General features: G+C 34.5%; 1 protein-coding gene across 3 annotated transcripts in view; it reads left to right on the forward strand.

Annotated features, from left to right (window-relative positions):
• Positions 1-1,105: 1,105 nt before the first annotated feature.
• The window catches only part of LOC111055462 (transmembrane and immunoglobulin domain-containing protein 1), a 386,768-nt gene continuing 370,469 nt past the window's right edge, over positions 1,106-17,404 (forward strand). For 2 of the 3 annotated variants that reach the window (XM_039435467.1, XM_039435468.1), the window contains exons 1-2: positions 1,106-1,295; positions 15,814-16,172. In XM_039435467.1, coding sequence (XP_039291401.1) covers positions 16,112-16,172 — 61 coding nt within the window. In that variant the 5' untranslated portion in view covers positions 1,106-1,295; positions 15,814-16,111. The remainder of the gene's footprint in view (positions 1,296-15,813; positions 16,173-17,404) is intronic. The other variant, XM_039435469.1, reaches the window with a different exon arrangement.

Genomic DNA, 17,404 nt, shown 5'->3' on the forward strand with positions numbered 1-17,404 from the left:
AAAAGGGGAGGTAATTTGTCATGTAGTGCTCTAGAATTGAAGAGACTCTATAAGATATTTTTATTAAAATAATATGAATGAAAAATGATCATGAACTCAGCCATTTTCTCTACAATATATTTCCTTTCAAAACAAATACGGATGAGAAGTGGGAGAAGGGATGGGATGTTGTAGGGAGATGTAGAAATAATATAGAAGTATAAGGGAAAAGATGATGAGAAGGGGAAGGTTAATGATTATGATGGAGATAGGAAAGTGAAAATCAACATGAAGAATAAAACAGGAATTACGTGAGAAGAATGAGAATATTTATGTAGAGTACGATAACAAGAAACGTTTGCTCCATGAGTTCCTTGAACTTTTTTCCCTTCTCAGAGGTACAGCTGAAAGATAAAAATCTCATATTAAAACCGTATTTCATTCAGAATAGTTCCTCTTTCTATAAGGGATTTATTTTCAGCTTATTTGATGGAATTAACTACCCCTGAGATACGTATATCTTGATAGCTCTACATTTTTTTATAATTGTCTTCGAATCAAAATAATATTGCAAATCATGGACCTCTGCTAGAAATTAAGACTGAATTCAAGTTTCAAAATCCGAAGAATTTATTCTCTTCGAACCAGAGTGATAATTCGTATTATATGCCGTTGTTGGAAATCTATATTATAATAAATGAAAGAACTGGCTAACAGTATGTACGGGAAAGAAAAATTATGTTTGACACTTCATCACGTCTGCTCTATTGGACTGATCAAGTTGAAAGCTTGCATGAAGATTCCTTATTAACTGAGGATGGTCAAAGGCTCATTTCCAACTCTTCAAGATATCATTACGTCAAGTTTTAAAATAGACACTTTCGAAGCACGGGTTAAAACTGAATCCATATTTCATCCCTTTCTCAACTTACCTATCAACAATTTTATCCCTAATGATTGGTGATTATGATTTCTGATCAACCCTTACTCAATACTAACCAATAAACTAAAGTTTCAACTGCTCAACGTCATCAACATTTCAGGCGTCGGTAGCGATTGTAGAGGCGTTTCTCGGTACTAACCAGTCGGACTTGCGCACTTCACGAACGTTCGGGACCCAAGTCTCACTGAACTCAGTCGGAATTCGTGACTGGAAGTGGAACGTCCGTGACTTGAGTACTGATTCAGTGATCGCGGCAGTGTGACAGGGCCCGCGATTCATTCTGGGGCTCAAGATTTGAGGGGCGTCACTTCCCAAAGTGCAATTCAAAATATCACTACACCAGTATTAGATGGGGTCCGAGTGTTAATTACAGGTAAAAACACTACTAATAAGAAGTTCAATGTGATATTTTAAGTGCCTCATAACTTACGCTTGAGCCTTTGTGTGATAATAATAATAATGATAATATTTGTAACCTTATAAGAATTTGGGAGAGCAATAGCACAAGGTTACCTAATTTTTTCCCTCTCACTATAATTTCTATGATGTACTTTTTGTATGGATTGATTTGGCTTGTGATACTGTTCTTCCTGAGATATAGTGATACATTTATTTATAACTAGCAGGTAACCCGTGCTCCGCAAGGGTCTATTTTAAAACTTTGAAAACTGAAAACTTGACGTAATGAAATCTTGAAGAATTGAAAATAGGCCTATAACTATCCTCGGTTAATTGAGAATCTATAGAAAAATTTCAAGTTAATCAGTCCAGTAGTTTAGACGTGATGATGCGTCAAACATAATTTTTCTATCCCGTAGTGTATAAGCTAATTCTTTCCTCTAATTATAGTACAGATTCAACACTAGAATATTGTCAAAAAATATGACGAATTCATTGGAAAGTTACATACATGTTTCAACACCTATGTTACACTGAAGACGACACCATAGGCGTTTATATGTATTTTTTCAATAGATTATTGATATTTTCAGACAATATTTTTGTATCACATTGATATTATTTGGATGTTTATACTCTACGGCCCGGTTTCACAAAAGCCGGTTTAATTTTAGCCGTGATAAATTCTACGGAATTGATAAGAGAAGGGATTTTTGATAAAACAGCTTCTCTGATTTTTTCTCGTGGAGATAATCACGGTTAAAATTTAACCGGCTTTTGTGCAACCGGGTCAAGTATGTTAGTAATAAAAAAATCTTGTTCAATTCCTGGATGTGAATTAGTTGCATTCATAGTAGCTCACTCACGGAAATATAGATTCACACATGAATATACAAAAAATATAATCATCGCGGCTTTTCAAACACCCCTAGTTTCATCTAAAACTTATAGATAGCAAATAATGTAAGTTGAAACTGAAATTTAAGCACTATCTCACACGAAAACCTTATCATACAACCTCGGAATATGTTGGAGAACAAACTTCTCAGCATTTGAGGGATTTCTTTTTTAAGTCTAAGCGCTTCCAATTATCATACATCTGTCACCCCAGGGCATAAGATTATGAGTTAAGAATAATCTCATAATTCCCCAGTCAATGAACTGTGCGAAACATAAACTAAACTAATCAATCCAAACTAATACATAAACAGAAGAGATTCCTGAGTCAAGGAATTATTGAAAACAATTTCAATTCTGATTGCGATAATGATACTATTTGTCGAAGTGATTGTAACTGAGCTATTCTCATATCAAATGATAAATTGCAAAGATGGAAAATTAGAAAGCGATTGGCTCCGGGGTTGCGCTGATAAGCTATCGATAAGATCCATGCGCCTGCTCAAGGGCATCACCCCGGACCACGGAGAGCTCACTCCTCTAAATATCATCAACGAGTTGTTATAGAACTGACCTGGACTTGAACTCTAAGTGCAGTCATCCTCATCATCATTACTCCTTCACACAAGGCTGGAGCACATGCGGGAATCTCCCTCAGTAGAAAGAAAAATAGTTAAACGTGAAAAGTAATTATTAGTGATAGAAATTCAACAGTTCAATAGCAACAACTTTGTTATCGACAGAACACCATGTATATTACAAGAATCATAATAGAATGGCGCAATTACAGACATATATGTTATGTTGATTATGATTCTAATTATTGATTATTCAATCCAATTAATGATAAGATTGAGTCTTGTAGTATGATTAGAATCAAGCTCAATTGTAGGTTAAATTTCTATCATCATTTTAGGAACTCGGCCTAATAGAGGTTTTCATCTCATCTCATGAGAAACCCGTCTCCATGGGTTTAAGGGCCATATGCTAACACTACGTTTACCGCTGAACCACGTTTACTTTTAGATATAGTTGCATTTATCAAAATGTGTTCTATTGTGTTTAATGCAAGAATGTTCGATTGCATTCATAAACTAGCGGACACTACCTGAAGTTTGGAGAGTTTGGATGAAAGTGTAAAGCACACTGAACAAATGATCGACAAACATGTTTGTTGAAAAAGTTTGGGCAAATTTTTATCATGTTTTTACAAACAATGTTTGCCCGTGGCCAGTGTGGACGTGACACCGAACAAAATATGTGTATGTCGGAAGAACAGGTTTTATGTTTTACAGCTGTCAACTTTGAAAATGTTTGGAAAAACAGTAATTTTTTGTTTGAAAAACAATGATTGTCCAAACTTTTTAAAATGTTTGTCCCTGAGCTCCTCAACAAACATGCTTACGGAATATGTATATCAAACATTATTGTTCAGTGTGGACACGGCTTAACAAAGACTGAGATTTCAAGTCTCTCCGTAATATTGTGAATGAATTTATTCTAGTATTCTATTAATAAAATAAAGGAAGGGAGTATGGAATTCACACACTTAGGAACCGTAACTATGGAGCTGCAGAGAATAAGTAAGGTCCATGATCATCAATGACTTCTTGTGAAGCAGGTTTTATAGTTAACCAATTAAAACTATTCCATATCTATAGCTATGTGTCCAAGTTATAATGACAGTATTTGATTGTTATCCCAGTATATTTATGTTGCTATCCTTGTCTATCAATCGACATAGCAGAAAACGCTATCCGTTTGTAGCTCCGTAACGTTATCAGATCCGTTACTTTTCCAAGAATTGAAAACATTCTCTTGAGAAATGAAATATACTAGTAATTGATAGATTTAAACATGAATGAACAGTTAATATCACATGATGATGTATCAGCTATCCTCTTCAGAAGCCAGTGACAAGGCAGAGAGACGGCAACGCTTTTCTCCTATGTTTATTCAATGCCACTATTACCTCACTGTACGAGCTCATTCGACTGATGAAGTTTGAAGAAGAAGAAGTAGAAGAAGTAGTAGTGGAAGAAGAAGAAGGAGAAGAAAAAGAAGAAGAAGAAGGAGAAGATTAAGAATAATGGAAAAGTTTCCTAAGCTAGCAAGGAATGAAATTGGCAAATAATCGTTTAGTTGGTGAACGTTGAATGCTAGGCAACGCCAGCAAAAGGATAGCAATGCAAGAAAGTAGCAAGTTTCATAGCGCTGTAACTCCAAGTGCGCTCCAGCTCAACTTTATTATTACTTGTTTGATCAACAGACTTAATTGCAGCATTGCAAGCTGAATCTCTTCTACTGGAACATTATTTCATAAGCATTAATCTGCTCTCTTATTGGTAGGCTACATTACTGCCTAACAAGTTAAACTCGGCAATTTTCAGGAAAGTTTCCCGACTGACGGAAGTGAGCTCTGGGGTATAATAATAATTATATCGAGAAATGTAAATAATGATGAAGATACAGTAGAAAACGCGGTCAAGAGGTTACATATTGTATGAGTGATGGGAAATTGGAAATCGTAGTTAATTAATTGAACGAGCGTTAGCAAGTTCTTACTCTTGACTTACCGAAGGCCAAAGTCGTTCTCTGTCTGTTTGTATGTTCTACAATAAATTCAGATGAATGTTTGGTTTCGAAGCATCTCAATTTGAACATCTACTTTGTGAGGTTAATTTCAAGAACTGAAAATTTTGTGAAGTGAACAACTACAAGACTTATCTATTCCGGACTATGTGTAACCTAATCTAAATTTGGGAAAGGAATAGCAAAGGTTACCTCATTATCGATGATTTACTTGTAGAAATCAATAAAGAATGGAGAATAACGATCAGATTAAAATTTTGAACACCTATTCTTCGAACCCTTTTACAGGTCGAGTACGTTGGACGAAAAAATTGACACACTTATTCTTCCTTTTGAAGGATATAACAAATAACATTGGAAGTGCAAAACAATAAAAGTTTTTTCGATCTTTTAGTCAGCTGAAGAATTATTCATTGCATGCAATTACAACAACAGTTCCTCCATTCATTCATTCATTCATTCATAACATCAGCTGAGGCTATTTTTGGAAGATATCACACAGACAGACATACATACATGCGCTAACACATGATTTCAGCTGGTTAATATACAACATAATTACAACTTCCACATCAACAAACTGATACGGGTTGAGATATCAATGTGCGATTTTTCCCATTCTTGTTCTCTTGGAACACTGTACTGGAATCATGTATCACATGACCACCTACTCATTCAAGAAAATAAATTTGATTTCATAAGAGGGACAAAAATATTTCAAATAGTATCCCCAATGAAACTTCCTGTCAAATTATACTTGTAAAATAAATATTTAGCTGTTTCCTTCATATTATTTTCACCAACTCTGTTTAATTTAAAAATGCGGGTATCAACGATTACAAAACAACAGTGAGTTATCGAGCACCAACCTAGGGGGTCACTAGTATAGATACAATGGAGTGAGAATTTATGGCAGAGAAATAGGCAGAAGAGGGAATAGATATTGGGAAATATTTTAGTGGGAAAGAGAAGGAGAGTATGATTTTGTTGATGAAGGGGTGGGGAAGGTAAGGGTAAACAACAATACTGATACGTATTGCAAAACGAACAATCCAACACAATCATGATAAGCTACCATTATCCATCCATCACGTACGCTGTCCATATCCATCGAAATTTCTAGAACCCCCATTCCATGGTAACCCACATCCCAGATAGCAGTATCTACAATAACTCTAGTGGTTGTTATCGATAATGATCATTTCACCGCAACCAAATACCCAAATCTCAAAACAATTCCTAGCTGGTGGATTCAAACAGTAATCAAATTCTACACTCTCGTTGAATCCCACCATTTTGAAATAGCAATCATTAGCAGAACATTGACTCGCACATCACAATTATTATGGAATTCTTGTAGATTGACCATTGACTGAGTAAACTTTGTTGTACCAAGAATGTTTTATCTATTATTATTATTAAACGAAAATCCGAATTGAATGCTGTAATTCACCCCAAAGACAACTGATGCTGCTAATATTGACAACAGGGTAAACAGCTACATAAAAATTCGATGAGCGCTACTATTCAAGAATTATTATTCACGGGCTGACAAATAATTTTTGAATAGTAGCGCTCATCGAATTCCCATCCCATTGGCTAGGAAAATTTATTGTAATTACCCTCATAGAATGAAAGATCTGCCAAACAAATAGTTAGCGCCCGAGCAATAAGGCTTCCTTATCAACAGCTGAGTATCAGATAAGAGTACCGTTCTGTACTACGCATTTTTTCCAAAGAATTATTTAATAAAATTATAACTATTCTGCAAATTGAGTGCAAATCATTTATGAACTGCTCATTGAATTTTTGGAGGTTACACTTTTGTTTACTATTGATCAGATGTTTTGTAGCAGCTCATACACACCTGACTGATTCAATATATTATAAAATATCATGCCTGGTTTTCATGCAAGCTATAATATTATTTCTAAAATTAAGAACTATTGATAAAGAACCAAGAATTTCAAACAAAAAAATAAAATGTATGTATTATTGTTAAAATTTATTTATTATTCACGAAATTGCATTATAATGTCAAGTATTATTGTAACTAACTAGGTCATAGCATGAATATTGTATTATTGATAAGAGCAGCAAAAATTAATTATAACAGTTTCGACCATAATAAGAATTGTGTAGAAGTATTGAATTATGAATTATTGATTCAACTGAGCCACATGGTGAATGAATCTCTTTGGCAAGTCTAAGCCAATCATATGTCATAGAAATAGCACCAAAAGGGATGATCGTTTGAAAACATCATATGTTAATCTGTTATCAGACAACAAACCTGCCTTATCATAATTATTATGCTAGTGCATGTACACTGTATAGAGGAACTATGTCTAGAGAAATAAGCAATTTAAAAAGTTATACAAATTAAGTGATTATTGTAATTAAAGGAATTATATTTCACTGCCTGCCACTGACGTCATGCCTACGTCATAATCATTCTACCAATGGCAAATTTTCATGCAAATCAATTACAGAGAGATTCTTAGAGAAAAGGTTCTAGCCCAAGGCTCAGAAGAAGACACTTCACTTCCCTTTTTAAAATCCTCACCGTTAAGACCTGTTGAAAGTTACCAAAGACCCAATAGTGAAATTTTGTTTGATTTTTGTATATTTTATCTGTGAGCCAATATTTTAGGCTAATTTATCTGTTGTTTGTAAATTTATTTAATCAATTGATAATTCTAGAATTTCAAGTTTAATTATTTCCTGATTTAATTGGTGAAGGAGATATTTAATAAAAATTCCACACGTGCTGAAACCGAAGCCTGGACCGGCCACCGATCAAACAAATTTGATCTAAAGGAACCACGACCGCCAAGGAGTTTCACGTGAGTTTAAAATTTTGGGGCCCCAATCTATGCTCCGGAAGAAATTAGAGTGCAGAAAATATAAAATTTTCTTCATTGAATTGATGGCCACGACGACAAGCGCTTATAACCATTAAGATCTTAGATTTTATTCGGTATAGAATTTATAAGACCTTGTAGTTGATTGACTGTCCTCCGCTGCCAGAACCACGACCCCGAGCAAGTTTGAAAATCTTTTATAATTTATTTTTTACTATTTTTCAAAAAACTGTTAAATTTATCAATCATAAAATTCTGTCGAATCATGCATGGTACAATGCGAGCACAAGCAAACTTCTGATCATTTTATTAATGTTAAACTACTTTCAATCTGTAATTCAAGCTTTATATTTGCACTGTCAAACTATATATCTCATTATATTATATTCCAATTTTGTCAACTCGTCTTCTGAGTTTGATTATTTCTTAAGCCTGTCAATTATTGTGTCTGACACGTTCTATATTATCAAGAACCGATCAAGTACGATCATTGAAATAATTGGATGGACCTGGATATTGGAACAGATCTAAGTGGATGTAGTGTGTGGGATCAGATCGAGATCATCTATTCTCTGTCCTCACCTGCTCATATATCAGCTTTTATCTGTTACCAACTTCGACTTAGGAACGAATTCGTTGACTGTATAGCAGATGCAGCTGGAGATCATATTTCCTACAATAGAGCATAAAACCCGACAAGACTCTGTTCTCGAAATATATTCCGAACGATATCTGGTCCTAGTACCCTATCTTAATCCTTCGGAACTTATTAGAGACGCAGTCCCGTAAATTATCTACATCGGGATTTTCGCTCGACCTGTATGATTTTGTATGCCGTTTCATCACAGGTAATAAATTAAAGATATCCGTATTCAGTGTTTAGCAACTGCTACACTGCTTATGAAAGTTTTTATCATTACACAATCTGTCATAAAAAGAATCAAGGGTGAGTGAGTGCTTATGCCTCCCGCGATTCAGACGATTGTATCGAATCTTGTAGTGACTCAATCAGTCTGGTATTCACTCAGCGTCCGCGCACGCATTTTCAAAATTTATAAACTCAATACTGGTGTCTCAGTACAAGATTCATTACACGTGTACCGACCTATCCTTGGAGGCTCCCCCAGGAAGAGCTTTACACTGTTTACCCTGTTGTCAATATTTGCAGTAGCAGAAGTCTTCGAGGTGGATTACAGCATTCAATTTGGATTTTCGTTTAATAATAATAATAAATTCATTAGCATTTGAATAATTGCAATATCTCAGTAATTTCCATCTGTAGAATGTGTTATCTATTTATAATACTCTTACACTGAAACATGATATGGGAATGAAAATACAAGCGCTAGCTGAAAACTTCTATAGGCGTATATTATGAGCGAGTTGTGATTACAGCCTAGCCGTCTCTTGCATCCCATAAGCACAGAAAATAATGTGTTTTTTCCACCGTGCCAGAAGCCAATCTGTTCCCAACTGTACAATCTCCTTCAGTTTTGTATATCACATCAGAATATACGTTGGGTCCATAATTCAAATGGTTACCTCTGGCTCAAACTGCTTCTATTCCAAAATTCAGTGTAACTAGTGATCCCCTTGGTTGAAGAACTCGCGCAAATACTCTTCTATTGTTATCTTTGAAACCCGCAACTTTTTTCATACATATTTGGTGGAAATTATGGGAACAGCTGAATATTTCTCTCACAAGAATGATTTGCCAGTAGGTTCATTGGGGATTCTATTTGAAATAGAAATTACTCTTCCCCGGCTGACAAATAATTTTTGTATAGTAGCGCTCATCGAGTTTCCATCTAGCTATTCACCCTGTTGTCAATATTTGCAGTAGCAGAAGTCTTCGTGGTGATTTACAGCATTTAATTGAGATTTCGTTTAATAATGTCCATTTCATGTTCATTAATTAGCATTTGAACAAATGCAACTTACAAATTTATTTCCATCTGTAGAAATTACTCTGTTGCTTCAACATCTTTGTCCCTCATATGAATCCAAATTCCTTTTTTGAATGAGAATGTTATCATGTGATACATGACTTCGATACAAAGTTCCAAGTGAGAATTAATGACGAAAACCGCACATTGATAACTCAATCCCTATCAGTTTGTTAATGTAAAAGTTGTTATGAAATCATGTATCTGCGTATGAAGGTCTGTCTGTGTGATAGCTTCCAAATAGCCTCTGCTGATGTCATGAATGAATGAATAAATTGAAAAACTGCTATAATTGCATGCAACGGATTCTTTAGCTAACTAAATGATAAATCACAACGAATATTTCCTTATGCACTTTTAATATTATTTGTTATATCCTGAAAAAGAACGAAGGAGTGAGTCAATTTTGTTGTTCAACGAACTTGACATGTAAAAAATTCAAAGGATACGTGTTCCCAATTCGAAACAGATTGATCAATTCTTTCTGAAGTTATTGTAGAACATACAGTTAGCGAGTTCTCACTTTTGATTTACTGAAGGCCAAAATCGTTGTCGGTCTGTTCGTATGTTCTACAATATTCTCAAAAAGAATCGATCAACCAGCTTCAAATTTTGATCAGGTATTCTTCGAACCTTCTTACAGGTCAAGTTCGATGGACAACAAGATTGACTCACTCCTTGGTCCTTTCTGAGGATGTAAAATAACTTGGAAACTGCATAAGGAAAAAAATGTTGTGATTTATCATTCAGTCAGCTGTAGAATTCATTGCATGCAATTACAACAGTTTTCCTATTCATTCATCCATAATATCAGCTGAGGCCATTTTTAAGCTATCACCATAGCCACCTCTAATACAAGGCCGCGGCCTACGATATTGCAACGTCGCAGTGTAGGCCTAGAATCAGATACATGATTGGTTAAAAAGATCAGCTGGTATTTTTTAAAATCTTTTCCACCAATCATGTATTAGATTCTAGGCCTACACTGCGATGTTGCAATATCGTAGGCCGCGGCCTTGGTATTAGAGGTGGATATGCTATCACACGTACAAACCTTCGTACGCTGACACCTGATTTCAGCTGGTTGATAGACAACATAATTAACAACTTTTACATCAACACTATTAGTTATAGTGTTGAGATATCAATGTGCGGTTTTCGCCATTTCTCTTGTGCGGTTATTACACCATTGTCAATCTCTGATAACAAATACTCTGATAAACCTTCTCAACTATACAAAAAGCAATACAACAGTTTTTAAGTGAGCTTTCCAACCCAGGGGGGTACTAGTTATCATATTATGACTCACACTTACACAATAACACGATATATTGCACAACCCTACATGTTAGTATACCTGAATAACATGGAAAACAATGACTACAACGTGGAAAGATCATTTTATATACTCCTCATCATCCATGGCAAAACACTGTTGTAACTTGCTTGAGGCCCACGGTGTAATATTATGCTTCATCCATGCCATGTTGTTAATATCCCCTGGAACATGTTATCTGTCTCTTATTAGGCTACTTCCATTGTTGCCTTAAGGCTCTAAAGCCTTACAAGCTGTTCAGTACTACAAAATAATCTCTAATATTTACAGCATCTAACTGGCGAGAGGTCAGGAGTTTGGCAGAATCTGGTCTGGCCCAAGTTAAGATGTGGCTAGATCACCACACTCTAACTTTAAATATAAGAAAAAGTGTTTTCATGATTTTCTCACCATCTGAAAGGTCCATACCTGCAGACATATTTCGTAACGGAATAAAAATTCACTCAGACTGCTGCGCCTATCATTATAACCATAGTGAAGGCTTACAGGAGGGAGGTGGAGACTGTGCATGTCAATCATTAGAGAGAGTGAGAGTGACCAAGTACTTAGGTGTGATATTAGATTCTCAACTCAAATGGAATACGCACATAAATAAGACTTGTCAAAAATTTAAACATATTATCCACAAGTTTCACAGATTGAACGGTCTGGGAGACTTATCTATTTTGAGATTAATATATTTCGCTTATGCTCAGTCTGTATTTCAGTATGGGATTAGGGTTTGGGGTGGAGCATTGGACACACATTTCAACAAAATTTCCTTGATTCAGAGACATATAATAAAAGCTGCCCTTGGTCGACCCAGACGATACCCCACACATCTTATTTTTACAGAATTCCCAGTCTTAACAGTTAAACAACTTTATGTGAAAAATATTATACTTTATATAATTAAAAACAGAAACCTATTCACACCACAGATCAGAACTTATAATTTTCGAATGCAATCCAATTTCCAAATTAACAGAACTGACCTTACTGTATGCCGGAGACAATTCACATATATAAGCAATAGGTTGATCAATTTAATACCATCGAACCTGATTACAAGTAAGACAACAAAAACTAATATAAAAAAAATAGCAGACTGGATCAAATCAATAAACATAGCTCATTTTATACACATATGAAGTACTTTTAACAACTTTCTTAAATAATCAGGTCCAAGTTCATTTCTTTTTTTCTTTTTCACTTCAATAAATTTGTTAGTGTTGTATTTTGTTATTGATACTCGCTGCCAGCACACAAACCTTAGAGGTTTTGCAGGCAGCGCCTATATAATAAGTTTAATTATCAAAGTTTATTTTTATGTACTTATAGAAATTGTTTATATTAATGTGTAAAACTTTGTATTGTCTATTTTGATTTGTATTTTCGATATTATGGCAAATAAATTTGATTTGATCTTGTTATCATATTTATTGTATGTTAACAGTAGACAAAAATGTTGCACAATATCGTAACCCTACAGAAAAATCATGGGAAATTGGAAAAGTATTTATTTTTAGTGAGAATAGAGTAATTTATCTATTTATTTTTACATTAATACATGCAATATCATTCTCAACTATGAATGGATGGAAAAGGAACAACAGGCTTGAAGTCCGAAACTGTTCCTTTTCCAAATTTAGATGGAAATTGTCCAAAAATGGGTTATGTTTATTACTTCATAGGTTATGTTCACTTCCACATTCAAATTTATAAATAAGGAATTTATCATTTAGAAAAGTTGAAAACCAAATTGAATAAGAATACTCCATGGTAGATTAATGAATTTGTAAAAATATGAATTTTAACATTTATTTGATTGATAACATGAGTTTTTCCATTGACATGAGCTTTTAAAATATTGATAATCACACAAACATCAAACTAAGATATCCCCCTTGATTGATTGTATAATAATATTACTTTCCCATCTTATTGAATTATTTTACGCCTATGAACATTCGGATGATTACTATTACATAGCCCAATAAGATTCATCAAGCAAAGCCATAAATATTCTCTGTTATTGGTTCGTTTACAGTCCCCGAATACAGTCTTTCCCTATCTTATGCATAGTGCGACTTATGCACTATCGCGACTAAATGGCACCTAAAGACTGAAACATTGCTTGGTTGATACTGCAACTCAGTGAAGTGATTGGGGAAAGTTTTGGAATGCATAGGTGACTCATTCACTGACACCACCCCACTCAATAGTTTTGTGCAGCAAAAAAACTGACACTATTGTATTTTTTACAACAGCGCGACTGCCGGAAGGTCAAATACTATGTGAACCTAAACATCTACCCTGTAATAATACTCCATTAAGAAGAGCTATCAGACTATTTCAATGATTTTTTATAGTTTATTCTGTTTATTGATTTATTTATACAAAATCACATATCAGTGAAATTACATTGAAAAGGGGAAAACAGGCAAGTCCTTCAATATTCCTCTCGCAGATTCAAATTAATATCAATTCGAAATATAGTTGAAATAATTAGTTCTTATGTTTATTTTGAACTAAAATTGTATAGACATTGTAAATGTGAAAACCAACCTTATGTCTTGGACTGTGTCATTGCCCAAATTTAGAAGAAAAATGCAAGATATTTATTTCGTGGTCACTTCCGTGTTTCGAATGGACACGTTAAGTCGTCGGTCCCGGCTGCCTGGAAAGCAGTCGTTAGGTCATGTCAGAGGCCCTGGAATTGATCAGTTGCGATCTGAAAACTCTGACACCAGACCTTAGCCAGCCAGGTCACTCGAAATTATTTATTTTACTTCCAATTTCACTCCAAATTACAACGTTCTGTGCAAAATATTCTACTGGAAGTTCAGGATTGAGCAGAGAATAAGAGTAGATACCACATCTATACTACATAATAGAAGATATTATGGAATATTTGGGAAAATATATTGAGTAAACTGACAAATTTGTACCGTGGAGTGGATCGGAGCCCACCTTAAACTCCACTTATCTACGAAAAAATCTATACTAAGGTCCACAATATATGACAGTAGAAAAAGATAAAAGAACAGCGTTGCCGATTCGCTGCCTTGCGACTGCCTTCCATAAAGAATAGCTGATATTATATTTTTTAAATAAAATCAATTATATTTTACTCGTCAATAAACTTGAATATATTTTTCAATGATAGTATAATAAGTTTCCATAATTGGTATTGAATATTCTGTCCATCGATCATATCTCTACATTGTTGAAAACGATCTGGCAACGTTGCAGAGCTGGAGAAGAATAGCGCTATCTGCGTTATCGAGTGATAAACATCAAACTAAGATATCCCCCTTAATTGATTGTATAATAATATTACTTTCCCATCTTATTGAATTATTTTACGCCTATGAACATTTGGATGATTACTATTACATAGCCCAATAAGATTAATCAAGCAAAGCCATAAATATTCTGTGTTATTGGTTCGTTTACAGTCCCCGAATACAGTCTTTCCCTATCTTATGCATAGTGCGACTTATGCACTATCGCGACTAAATGGCACCTAAAGACTGAAACATTGCTTGGTTGATACTGCAACTCAGTGAAGTGATTGGGGAAAGTTTTGGAATGCATAGGTGACTCATTCACTGACACCACCCCACTCAATAGTTTTGTGCAGCAAAAAAACTGACACTATTGTATTTTTTACAACAGCGCGACTGCCGGAAGGTCAAATACTATGTGAACCTGAACATCTACCTTGTAATAATACTCCATTAAGAAGAGCTATCAGACTATTTCAATGATTTTTTATAGTTTATTCTGTTGATTGATTTATTTATACAAAATCACATATCAGTGAAATTACATTGAAAAGGGGAAAACAGGCAAGTCCTTCAATATTCCTCTCGCAGATTCAAATTAATATCAATTCGAAATATAGTTGAAATAATTGGTTCTTATGTTTATTTTGAACTAAAATTGTATAGACATTGTAAATGTGAAAACCAACCTTATGTCTTGGACTGTGTCATTGCCCAAATTTAGAAGAAAAATGCAAGATATTTATTTCGTGGTCACTTCCGTGTTTCGAATGGACACGTTAAGTCGTCGGTCCGGCTGCCTGGAAAGCAGTCGTTAGGTCATGTCAGAGGCCTGGAATTGATCAGTTGCGATCTGAAAACTCTGACACCAGACCTTAGCCAGCCAGGTCACTCGAAATTATTTATTTTACTTCCAATTTCACTCCAAATTACAACGTTCTGTGCAAAATATTCTACTGGAAGTTCAGGATTGAGCAGAGAATAAAAGTAGATACCACATCTATACTACATAATAGAAGATATTATGAAATATTTGGAAAAATATATTGAGTAAACTGACAAATTTGTACCGTGGAGTGGATCGGAGCCCACCTTAAACTCCACTTATCTACGAAAAAATCTATACTAAGGTCCACAATATATGACAGTAGAAAAAGATAGAAGAACAGCGTTGCCGATTCGCTGCCTTGCCACTGCCTTCCATAAAGAATAGCTGATATTATATTTTTTAAATAAAATCAATTATATTTTACTCGTCAATAAACTTGAATATATTTTTCAATGATAGTATAATAAGTTTCCATAATTGGTATTGAATATTCTGTCCATCGATCATATCTCTACATTGTTGAAAACGATCTGGCAACGTTGCAGAGCTGGAGAAGAATAGCGCTATCTGCGTTATCGAGTGATAGACATCAAGAAAGCTTTACTAATGTTAATCAAATTGATACTGCCATTATAATACTGCCATTATAGTTCATGTGAGAGTCACATTCAGCAAAGAAATAATAAATTAATAATACACTTATATAATAATTATTATCGAATCCAAACATTTGATATTTTTTCTCTCGGTTTGTTACAGATAATGAAGCTCAACCTGCAATAGTGTGACCTAACGTGGAATATCAGACATTGAACAAGCTCGGAGTAGTTGCCCTGATAACAGATCACTCTCCTTATTATCCTCAGCAGGGTATTTCCAATATCATCAAATTTCTCAAGTATGTTTCATGAATCAAATGAATTATCCACTACTATGAAGTGAAGTATTGTCTTTGATAGATAGTGCAAGATACAGTGCAATGGTTACAGTGAACATTTTTTTGTAGTTATCAGTGCAGAGTTAATTTTCCGAAATTTGAAAAATTTGAGTCTCCAACATGATAGCTTTCCTGCTCATCCAGCTGATTCATCTATCGACTGGAGCTACTCCTGAAACAGGTTAGTTCATTTTTGAATAATTTCCATCTCTTAGCAGATGAATTATTGGGAACGTTCCCCAGTTTTAACTCTGAAAAGAGTGTTTTTTTCTTCAGAAGCATCCAATACTGCTTTTCTCCCACACTATGAAGTGAGCAATATTCTCGACTGATGCTCAAATTACTTCAGATGATGAAGGACTCAAATGATAATTAGTACTTTCCATTCGATTTTTGATTTCATCACTCCACATAATAGTCCACAATACTCAAAGAAGTGTACTCAAATGTATACACTCTGTTAATTTCTCCAACAGATCATTCCTTTTACTCACTGAGTCACATACTCAGTCTCTCACACACATACTCACCCACTCCACTCTTCCTCTTTCTATCTTCATGAATAAAGTACTCAATCAATCAATATCACTCTCTATCTATTTTTGTATCTCTATTTCCAGCAATACGACGCACCAAATTCTCAAAACGCTGGTATGGCATGGCATGGCATTTAAACGCAAACCTGGCATGGGTTTTCATTCTACAAACAGTTTCCCAGGCGATTCAGTTCGCTTGCAACTTTTTTGGCACATTTTCTAACAATTAAACTCATGGAGAAACCATATCTGCCACATCAGAATTGGAAACTGTCACTTTTTGTTTATGTTATATCATCTAGAAATATTTAGTGTTTATAATTGACCTGGTATGTTATTGTAGAATTCTATATTACTATAATTAGGGGGGAGTCAAGAAGAATCATTATTCGATTATTCAGTGCTATCAGAATTATCTAGGTTATATGACACGGAAAACTAAGGTAGGCTGTGCCGTGCTATGAAATTTAGAAAGTTAATTTGGAATTTAGAATTTAGAAGCACACACAATATAACTCAATAAAAGGGATGCTTGATAAACATACCTAGTGCTAGAGAACGGGAATCCAGAAATGACAAGAGAGACAACGAAATAGAGAGAAGATATCAACTATATTGTCACCTCTTACAGTTAAATTCAACAATTAATGAAACAAAAGGAAGTTACATAATGAAAACCGATAATAAAATTACTAAATTTAGAAAGTTATCTCTGATATAGATAATTCGGTAATAACCTACTTTGTAAGCTCTACATTGAAAACGTTTTAGATTGAATCATAAGAAGCTTAAAGGACTCTAATTTCAAAAGAAGAATTGAAAATTATCATAGATATGTCTCAGAAGTTAATCATAAATAACAATAAATATTTTAAGA

This window comes from Nilaparvata lugens, chromosome 9, assembly GCF_014356525.2.
Source record: "Nilaparvata lugens isolate BPH chromosome 9, ASM1435652v1, whole genome shotgun sequence".
Lineage (NCBI taxonomy): Eukaryota > Metazoa > Arthropoda > Insecta > Hemiptera > Delphacidae > Nilaparvata > Nilaparvata lugens.